This window comes from Sceloporus undulatus, chromosome 5, assembly GCF_019175285.1.
Source record: "Sceloporus undulatus isolate JIND9_A2432 ecotype Alabama chromosome 5, SceUnd_v1.1, whole genome shotgun sequence".
NCBI classification, from domain to species: Eukaryota; Metazoa; Chordata; class Lepidosauria; order Squamata; family Phrynosomatidae; genus Sceloporus; species Sceloporus undulatus.
In genome coordinates, this window is record NC_056526.1 from 52727081 (window position 1) to 52738556 (window position 11476).

General features: G+C 39.1%; 1 protein-coding gene across 15 annotated transcripts in view; it reads right to left on the reverse strand.

Moving 5' to 3' along the window:
* Positions 1-11476, reverse strand: part of NAV3 (neuron navigator 3) — a 572439-nt gene that overhangs the window by 136055 nt on the left and 424908 nt on the right. For all 15 annotated transcript variants that reach the window (XM_042467939.1, XM_042467940.1, XM_042467938.1 and 12 more), the window contains 2 exons: positions 9234-9342; positions 6887-7270 (listed from right to left, as the gene is read on the reverse strand). In XM_042467939.1, the coding sequence (XP_042323873.1) occupies positions 6887-7270; positions 9234-9342 (493 nt within the window). The remainder of the gene's footprint in view (positions 1-6886; positions 7271-9233; positions 9343-11476) is intronic.

Sequence of the window (11476 nt, forward strand, 5' to 3'; positions counted from 1 at the left end):
TCTGTGTGTGTACATTCTGTGTGTGTACATTCTGTGTGTGTACATTCTGTGTGTGTACATTCACTTGGGCAGGTGGTCAGGCAGGAAGGGGGTTGCAATGATGTATAGTGTGTGCATGTTTTTGCTTGCTCTGGTGGCCAGAGATGTGCAGCCATTGGCTTCTGCCTTTGGAAGATGCAAATGGAAGCACCTTTACCTTGTTCATTCCAAAGGCAAATGGGAAAGCTGCCATGTTTCCCAGAGGACCACCAACCATTGACGTCTGCCTTTGGAAAGCAGGAAGAAAAATGTCCTTCCCTACTTTTCCCTTATTTCAAAGGCAAATGGGGGAAGTTGCTGTGCTGCCCAGAGGCAGGGCAGCCCACCACCCATCAGTTTCTTTCCTTTGCAGTGAGTGAAGGGAAGCATCTTTTCCCTCATGTTGAAGTGAGCACATTCATGTTGCTGACATTTAATAATATGAGGCATCATTATTCACATTTTTCTGCATTTGCTCCAGGTCCTGGAACTGAACCCACATGAATCCAAAAGGCCAACTTTATGCTGTGATGTATTCTACAGGGTAAAGGAGTTGGAGCTTCTGTCTGTAGAATTACAAACTCAAGAAAAGAAAAAGAAAAGCAAACCCTCATCTTCAAGATATTTTGATTTTTATATGGTTAATGCATTAATGGAGAAGTTGAGCATATGAAATAGGCATCATATTAATTCCTAATTACTACTGGATTCTCATTCCCCAAGTGCTTAAACTAATTAAAGTGGAAATGAAAGAGAAAAAAGTGATAAGACTTGACATGCCTGAATGGAGCATGAATTTTCAAGACTTATTATTTAATTTTTAATTTAAAAAAAAAAAACCAACTCAGAAACTGTACTTAAAAATCTTCTAGCCAAGAGCACTGTTGCTTACTAATGTTTGTCAAGGCTTTCTCATTACTGATGTCAAAAAGACAACTTAATTTATTCTCTAAACTAATTACTACATTTTTAAAGACATGCAATACAAAAAAAACCTGTTAATCAATATGCGACAGAAGAAAAGTATTCTAGGGAAAAAATCTTGTATGTATGGACTCACATTACTTTGAACACTTTATAGTTATATGGCTGTTCATATCAGGTAAAGAGCAGACTTCATGACAGCAAGAGCTTCTCCCCTTTAAGCATATTACTGTATTTCACCAACCAGGCATAAAGCTACAAAATTGTGATTTGGGGACACCACCACTCAGAAGTACAGGCCTCACTCCAAGAGCCATATACTCTCATGGAGTGATCTCATTATATAGGTACAAATCCATGGATGGGAGGTGACTGAATAAAGAAACAAGGGTTGCATAGTTGCAGATGCTTACAAACTAACTGTGTGCATACCTCTGCCAATGTCAAGGCAGATCCAAGATAGCATACTTTGTGAGTTTTACACCTGAACTTGATATATTATCACCATTCCAGAAGAATGGCACTGCATACCCTAACATCCTTAATATTTCTGACCTCAATATATTTAGTCATGATGTACAGCATTCTCATTCACTGGTAGAGCTTTCCATATTTTCCATGTCTACAAGTTTTGGAAAGTATTTGAGTCACATTCTTGTAAAACACATGCAGATGTCTTTACGGATTTCTCTTTTTAGCACAGGGAGGTTCAGCATTCACAGGACAGGCCTCACAAAGGGGTAGTGCCTATGGCCTCATGTGTCTTATTTTCATTATTCAGATGCAATACTTTGAAAGAATTTGAGTAAGTAAGCAATCAAATATGTAGACCAAGTCTAAGTAGTTAAGACTATTTCTAGTCAGGCTTACCTGGAAATGTGCCTTTTAGACTGTAGCCTTGGTTTGAGACACAGAGTTTAAATTTATCTGACTATAGTATCTCAAGCACTTAAAGGATGGCAGACAGAAGCTTCTAGATAAAATATCAAAGAAAGAAAGCATGGGATTCACACTATCTGTCTTAATATTAAAAAGTTTAATTTTTCATGCTCTTTTTCTCATGCCCATGTGCTAACTTCCTTTTTCATACACACAAATTGTTTTTCTCTCTCACACAGACACACTTGCACTTTTTTACTTTCTGCCCACTTTGTGTGCAAATGAACATACTTGTACTCCTCTTCTGTGCTCTGGCCCACATTGTCTCACACATGTGCATGTGCATGTACATACACACATGCATACACTCCTATTACACCACCTTTCATTAATATATCCATATTCTTTGAACAAGAATAGCACCTCAATACCAGTGTCTGAAGGAGATGGCATTGCAATATCAAACAGGGATAAATCAGAGATACTGTAATGTTCCAGGTTGAAATGCCTGGCCAATGGTTGGTCAATATTGCAGACTTGTTATTCCTGTGATTGTTTTGTCCATTTACTGCAGTTACATTACACACACACACACACACACACACACACACTGCAGTATCACTATTTAAAATGTGTGAGCAAGGGGACTCTATTCATTGTCCGGCTCTTTCAGCACAACTCAGTCCTGAATTTGGCATAAACACAAATGGCCTTAAAGATTCATCACTATGTCCATGGCAGGCTTTCCCTCTCTCATTTGATTTCCGCACAGTGTTTGAGTGTCTTTTAACATGCTGTGCGCACCATGAAAAAACACAAGTTATGAAACAGTCCCTTTTGACTTCTTGACCTTTCTGTACTGCTACTCAGCATGGCAACACAAGGAATGATCTTCCCCTTTGATGCCAACCTTTGAATTCAATCTCCTAATGTCAAACAAGATATCAGGCAAAAGATCAACCATTAGAATCAAACATAGTTTTTACCCTATATCTTCCTTTACCCTTTTCTGATATAATGTGCAAATGTAAAGGGAGAGAGAGGGAGATTACTAGCTCTGTAGGAAAAATAACTAGGTATATGGTTCAAGATACTATACCTACCCTTCCTCTTGGTGGCATAAAGCAGTTTGAATTAGAGTGACTTTAAGAAGAACAGATTTACACATCATCTCCCAGTACACTGCTTCCTTGATCTTCAGAGTAGATGTGTGAGGCTGCTTATGAATAATATTTTTAATGACTGGCTACATAACATGTACTGACTTAGTTTTGAGTTTGTAGTTCTTTTAAAATGAAACATAAAATCTGGATTCATTCATTTATATGTGTATCAGGGGCTAATGCAAAATGAGCAACAGCAAGCCCTGAAATGAAAAACCTAGCCATCTTCATTATCTGTGTGTTGACTATGGCAGTCTGCCAACACATGAATATAAGCAACCCCAACTTTCAGTACACGGCAAATGTGAAAGAAGAGAATAGGGCTAAACTGAATGTTCATTTTGAAACTCCAGGGGGGGGGGATCAAAAATGTATACACCTCAGATGAAACTGAATGCACTGATTTCTTCCACATTTTAAGCACTGAGTATTTCAACACAGAATGCTCCCAGAACCAGATTTCATTCCACAGTGCCACCTTTTATTTTCAGCCAACAAAATTTGGAGGTTGTGGCTAGAAATAATAGAGATAAAAAATTGTCTTAACAGAGAGAAATGGGGTGAGATATAGGAATAATATTTATATGCTGGAAAATATGCACTCCATGCTAATTATAAATCACTTTTTCAGACATCAAAATTCTGCTGAGTTAAGCTTCCAATCATAGTTGACAGAGGTGGCCAAATTACTTTGAGATCACAATAAAATCAAACTATGAAGAATTTCAGCATGGTTTCAGCATGATATATTAGACCCTAGTTGACTCAGAGAGAATTATGTCAAATTAGATGTTAAATTATATGTTAAATTAGATGCCATAAGGAACACAGTGCTGTCATCATTTCCTCTTAAACTCTGTTGCATACTACATAATATCATGTTTCTCTATCCCTGCTATCCCTCATTATACATGAGATGGGGAGACACATAGCATGATCTTTCATAGAATGCATTGTGTTGCAGTAGACATTATGATGAACAAGGAGCAAAGAAATTCAGAGTGGCATCAATATTTAGAGCCCTAATTATTTCAGGACCTTGGTACTTCGAGGAATATCTTTTTCTGAGGATATTCGCCTGTATGTTTTATAATTATTTATAATTCTTTTAATTTTTTTTGTTGTTGCTCCTCTGCTCTCCGATCTTCAAACAGGGTGAGATACAAATATTTCAATGAATAAAGAAACTCTGCATCTCACATAATGTTATTTTTTTACCCTAAGAACAAGGAAACAGTCTAAAGTATTATTTAGAAATGAAGCATAATCACCCAAATAGGGATAATATTGATGCAAAACCATTTCATTATATTCTCTCTAAGAACTCTAGTACATTTATGATTTTTTTTTACAACAGAGAAATCAATGTAAACATTCTCAAAAAGAGGGGGAAAAGAAAGGAAGCAATGATTTTTCTAATTATAAATCTGTATCAGAAACTAAACGAAAAAAGGTATGAATACTTTTCCTAGGCAACCATTTTAAGATATCTATCCTTTGTGCTTAAATACAACCATTTTACTTCACCACCAAATTGGAAATAGTTCCTGATAGGCAAGAAAGAAGACACAAAGAAAAATAGCTCCAACTAGATAAAGGCAACAAGTAGCATCTTCTCCTGAATAAGTGTATTCATAGGCTCAGCTATAAGATGCACAATTGCAAAATTGCAGAAAGCTTCCTATTCAGTTGATTGTATCTGATAGGCAGCAGTCTAGCATTCATGCCTATAACAAAAAGCTTTATACAGCTTGAACCTCTCTGTACTCTGGAGGCTTCCATCAAATACTTCTTCTGAGAGAGGCTTGGAGAGTGGTAACAAAAAGCAAAGCGTCTTAATTGTGTGTTCCCCAGCTGTGGAATGGTTCTCCTTGCAAAGCCCACCTAGCACAGTCTTTGGCTGCATTCACACTGCAGTAATAATCCATTTTGAGACCACTTTAACTGTTATGGTTCAATGCTATGGAATTCTTGGAACCGTAGTTTGTTGTGGCACTAGAGTTCTCAGACAGATAAGACTAAATGTCTCACAAAACTACAGCTTCCAGAATTCCATAGAAGTGATCCATGGCAGATAAAGTGGTATCAAACTGGATTATCCCTGCAGTATGGATGTGGACAGTCATAATTACACCAATAGATTATGATATTTCTCTATAACCAGGCATTTGATGGAATGTGATGGGCTGATTCTTTTTTATTTGCACTGCTTTTATAATTTGTTACTCCTTTAAGGAGGATGTGTTATTTTTTTGTTTTGTATTATTTTTCTCTTTAATCGCTTTATATTACTATTGTTGTAAGATGCTTTGAGTCTTTGTTTTTTTCAGAGGAAGGCATCTAAGCATTTTAAAAACAAAATGTAAAGGGTTTTGTTTATCCCATATGACACATATATGTTATTGGCAGGCAAAAAAAAAAAAAGCAGCAAAAAATTACAGTGCACATGAAAAAAACCAATTTAAATATAAAACTTGAAGGGGATTTGAAAGACTGCTGCACAATTTGTGATGCTCAAATCTAAACTCTGTCGCTCAGTCAGGTGTGGTAGCTCACAATGAGCTTGATATCAGTTATCTTTTTGCTGCCTACATGATTCTAAAAGAAGTAGCAGGAGAAGATTGGGCACATTGACTGCAACATCAGGTCCAGGTACTGCACAAAGAAATATATCAATAGGAGCTGAATCATAGTTTTATTATACTGTAAGATGTCCTCTGCCCTGGATTCAAGGACTGAAACACTGTGCTATGATTAGTTATTTATCAAACCGATACATGGCACATCTGTGAAATGCTGGTACTCAGGGCAGTGCAAGATGAAATATCAAAATAAAATATTGTATACATTTTGAGATGTGGTACTGGAGAAGATTGCTGAAGATACTGTAGATAGCCAAAGAGACAAACAAATGAGTTCTTGAAAAGATCAAGCCAGAAATACCTTTAGAAGCCAAAATGACTAAATTGAGGTTGTTGTACTTTGGCTACATCATGAGAAGTTATGACTCAGTAGAAAAGATCTGTTCCGGACTCCCCCGCATAAAACAAATACTGCCTATGCTCGAGACCCATTTAAATGAATGGGGCTTGTGCATGTGGCATGCGCACCACGGGCACGGGCCCCATCAGTCCCTATGGGACGCACCACCCCATCTTCCCGCGCTCCTTTCAGTGTATGCTGAAAGCCGCGTATGACGGGGGTGCACTGTAATACTGGAAAAGGCTGAGGGTAGAAGAAAGATGCCTAGACTTAATTAGGGAGGTCATTGGCACTGCAGAAATAATCTGGTTTGCCAACATTTTAACTACCACAGGTCAATGCTACGGGATTCTGGGAACTGTAGTTTGGTGCCACAACAAACCATAATTCTCAGTATTCCATAACATTGACATGTGGCAGTTAAACTGGTCTTAAACCAGATTATTTCTGCAGTGCGGATGCAGCCCGGGATTTGAGCAGAACAGTGGAAGACAGGGGGTCTTGGAAATGTCTCATCCACAGGGTTGCCATGAGCTGAGTCTAAGTCAAGGGCAGCTGACAACAACAAAAATATACATTTAAGTAGGCTAAAATTGCTGCTTGTTTTATTTTTGCTTCTAAAATCCATTTAAAATAAGATGAGCTTTCAAAATTAAGGAAAATTAATTAATAATAGTTGCAGATAACACTGCAATAAAATTACCCCAAAGGAGTCCAGAATAAAAATTTTTGGTCCCTTCTAACTTCCAGGAAAGAGGGAACCATGGATATCACTACTGAACTTTATACAGAAAGTCCTGATCTTGATAACCAACCCTCAAAAGAGAAGGCACAATGTGAGATGGCATTTTGAATACATGGTGTTTATACATTTAACTATAACTGGTACTATACGCGGGTCTAGAGTGAAGAAAACTTACCCACTGTTAATGTCATCAGCTCGGAGACTTTTCCCAAGAATATCTCCATCACTCATATACCCTCCAACATCAACATCAGATGAAATTTCCAGATCACTATTTCCTTTTTCACTCATGTCAATCTGGGGTATGTTCCCAAGGCGAGAAACAGCTGCACGCCGAAGAGGTGTTGTATACATGAATCGAGAAGGGTCAGTGTGGATGAAGCGACTAGCACCACTGCGTGGGTACCCAGCACCTAGGGAAGGAGCATCACCTGCCTGGAGACGAGGACTAGCTTGTCCAAGTCTCCAAGTCACTGGAGAGGATCGACTTGTCAAGCCTGGAATGCTTCGCCCATTCACTTCTGTTGTCACAGTACTGTCAAATGTTGTCTCCAGTGTGCTGTCAAGCAAAACAGAAATCAATGAACTGTACTTTCTATACTTCTGAGTGTAGTGGTAAAGGGGGGGGGGAGAGACAGAATGAAGCAGCACATAGAAATGAAAACAGTCTTATGAAAAATGGACTCTTATGAAAAAGCATCACCCTGACAGTTGGACATTCTGCAGTGTCGAAAGGTAATTAAGGAAAGTATACCTACATACACATCTGTGTGTGTATGAGTGACTGAGTGAGAGAGTGAAGCCCCATCTGCTGCTCAAGGCTTTACATTACTTAATTTTTTTATTTGGAAGAATTTTTAGATGAAAACATGTGGATTATGTGGGAAAAATTTAGATCTCATTGGAAAAAAGATTTTCTCAAACAGTGCATTACTAACTGAAAATTTAAACAGCCATGGCTTTGGAAGTGTGATGAATCTGGTCTGTTGGGAACTCCCCCCCCCCCCGTGTGGGGGGAGGGGAGGAAAGAAAGAGAGATTTCTTAAATCCACACCACCTAGAAACAGAAATGAGCCAAAAACTTTCAAGATTTGAATAAATGTGTCAAATAAAATGTCAAATGTCAAATACATCTGAAAGATAATGAATACAAATGAATTCAAATGAGCTTTAATCCAATGATGGGTAACCTCTTCAGGCTGAGGGCCAAATTCATCTTCACAATTGTTCTCAGGGTTTGGATTGCTGTAGTAGGTGTCAAAGGGTGAGTTAAAAGCATCAGAATATTTTAACTTAAAATTTTTGTTGCTAGTAACTAAGCCTTAGGAGAGAGATTTCAGCTTCATAGAATGGTGACAGGAGAACCCATTCAAAAGATGGAAAAAAATAAATGGTCTAAAATGGTGTAGATTACTGAATGCTTGAAGGCTGGAATAGGACCTTATATGTTTCAGTTGTCCCAATTTGGCAGAGATATAGATGGAAATTCTTAATTTCCCCACTTTTGACAGATGTTGAGGAGAAAGCATTGGTATCTCATAGTGTTGAAATAACTTGGAAATTTTTTGCTTGCAAAGGATGTAAAACCCACCGCAATTCCCAGAATTCACTGCATCTAGCCATGATAGTTAAAGTGGTATCAAAATGGATAATTTCTGAAATGTGGATGCATCCTGAGATGCATATAAAAACTATGCATTTTTGCTAATAAAGGTGCAGAACTTTGCCTTAGAATGTGCTGTATTCCAGCTTATAAGACTGTGCAGAGTTGACAAAGCTGAGTTGTCCTCTTTTGTTGTGCTAAGAACAAAAAAATTCCTGCAACTTGCAGAAACTTTCCAAGCACTGTTTTTCTTCCTGTCATTGTTTCCTACATTCAGGAAACTGTTGAATAACCAGATTAACTCACCTTTCAGGTGCTTTTAAGTTTCTTTCTCATCCTTCCATCCCCTCCCCCCACTTCATCCTCAGGTTAGTTCAGTTGCATCAAAGAAAGTTCAAAGTGTGGAAGTAGTGTGCACTCAGTTAACTCAGCAGAGGAGTCAGGAGAGGAGGATGGAGGCTCTTGCCATATTCTGTATATTCAGGAAAAACCAAACTGCAAAAGCATTTCCTAGCTTGGTATTCTTCCTCATTAATAAATTTTCCTCCTAGACAATACTCTGATGTGGCTTGATTCCATGTGTCCCATCACTGTAATGTTAGAGGGTACGGCCCACCCAAGATGGTTGGATCTGGCCCCAGGCCTGGGCAATACCAGCAGCTTCATTTATATACAGCTTAAAACCACACTAAGCAGTCTCTAAGCAGTTTACAACTGTAAGCTAAGTGCCCTCAACAAGCTGGGTACCGGTATTCATTTTAGTGACCTTGGAAGGATGCTAGGCTGAGTTGACCCTGAGCCACTGGCTAGGACTGAACTCACAAGGTTTGTGAGTGAGTGGCTGCTGTACAGGCACTTAACCATTGTACTACCAGGGCTCCTATCATCACATATTAGCCATCCCAGTAGTAAAGGTTACCTGTGGCTTATTTGAGTTCCTCTCAGACTGGACATAGTTTCTTCCAAGTTCTGCCTCAGATCTGCTATATTCTTGACAGTTCTCATTCGCCTTGCTTCAGGATCTTCCCCTGTAAAGAAGTATATACAGATAAAACAAACCGTATATTAGACATATGCTGTGTGTGTGGGCCCGCATGTGTGTGGACTAGCCTGCACCAGTATTGTCAGTACTCAGCACACCAGACTATTATTGGTGCCAAAAAAGGTCACTTGTTTCCTATACTAACAACATACTTCTGTCTCATGTACATACAGTGACTTTAAAAAAAAAAGTATATCCTAGCTTATATCCTGATAAATCAGGCCACATATAAACAAAATCAATAAACATAATATAAAATGTAAAATAATAATTGTCCCCAAACCCACCGCACCGCTGCAGAGACTCTGTGTCCCTCTGAGTATAAACCCTAACAGCTAATATATCCATGACAATGGAACTATAGAAAGTTCCTCCACCTTCAGATCACCATCATCCTATTTGGTATGAAAAAAATGGGTGAAAGTGTGGGTGACACCAGAGACTACTTGGGAGTAGACTTTAGTCTATGAAAGCTCATGCTGCCAACTTCTTTCTTTCAGTTAATCTCAAAGGTGCTACAAGAGTTTTCTACATACTGATTCTACAGACTAACACAGCTATATCTTTGAATACTAGCACAGGCTGGGGTGGGCAGGGTCTTCATCACCACGATACCAACCCAGCCAGCAAAGGAAGGAAGACTGTTGAACATTGAAAAATACACCAGCAAAATCCTTACGTTGTCCCAACCACACATCATTAAATAAATCCAGCAGATTATGGAATGGGATTCCCTGTGAGGAAACTGAACCCCAACTCCACCTCCCTATTTCCTAGGCCTTGCTTGCTGCTCTATAGAGAAGACAGGCAGACAGAGCTGAGGGGCAGATTAACTCCCCCAGCTTCATCCAGCCAGTTTTCTGTAATACAAACTAGATTAGCATGATCAAATCCTGGATCAAAGATGTTTTCCCATTTATAGACTTGGCATTGAGCCAAGGGTCTGTTATCAAGGCTATTCAGACTATTTGAAATGGAGGATGAATAATCAGTACTCTTTGCATGTCCCCACTCTCATGTTGATTTAACTGTCACCCTACTCCATATTTTTCTCTACCCATAATCTTAACTGTGGTAGCTGCCAGGCTTACTTTCCTGTTCTCTGTATCAGCCATTATTTATGCTAGCAGGTGTTAAAGACCAACTACAGTACACTTGAAAGACCTTCACCACCCACCAAGGACAGAGGGGATGGCTTTCAGTGTAGTCTCCCCTTTGGTGTCACTTGTTTCAGATAAGACCCTATCAGCAGTGGACCCCATGTCCCAGACAATCACCTAATATCCCTGTTCAAACAGGTGGTAAAACCGGTTGTTGATTACTGCTGGGTAATCTGGCTCAGTACCTGAGGGGTCCAGTCTTAGAGGGGCTTGATGATGAACACATAGAGGTTTACCATGAAGAGAGTCAACAGCAGACAGCAGCAAGTCCTCTACCACCCCTAAAGATGGTGGCCTTGCTTCTCCTTTAGTGTACTGACTCCCCCGAGGCTGACCTCATATAGTTAAGGGCTGCCATAAGTCTTAAACTATCAGCCCTGGCCCTTGCCATTTGCATCAATATCAAGACAGTATAAACATTACTGTAAGCTAACAGAAGACAAGAGAAGGCTTAGATGGGAAATGTATTGCTAAACAAATCAAAACAAAAATAATATCTATTATTCCTTGAAATAACCAATGAAAGACAATGACCCAGTTCCAATGATCTAAAACATCAGATGAGAACAAGCCTTGGCAGCCTTTGTTATTCTGTTTTATATGGCCCAGAACATACTGTAGGAGAATGTTCCAGTTGCCATTATGTCAGGAGTAGTAGTTGCAAGGAGTTATGCAAAGTATGGTTACAGGTGCATACCAAGTTTTATAGAGTTTCAGTAGGCCTAGTCACATCAGATAAAATGATTTTACAGTTCAACACACTCTCATTCTCAGGGAAAGGCATAGGCAAACCTCCTCTGAATAAATCTTGCCAAGAAACCCCCTTATGGCCTTAGGGTTGCCATAAGTCAGAAAGAACCTGAAGGCACATAACAACAACAACAACAACAGAGAACTCCCAGAAAGCCTTGATTAGCCAGGGTTTCCTTAGGCAGCTTGGGAGACAATGATGAAGACAAC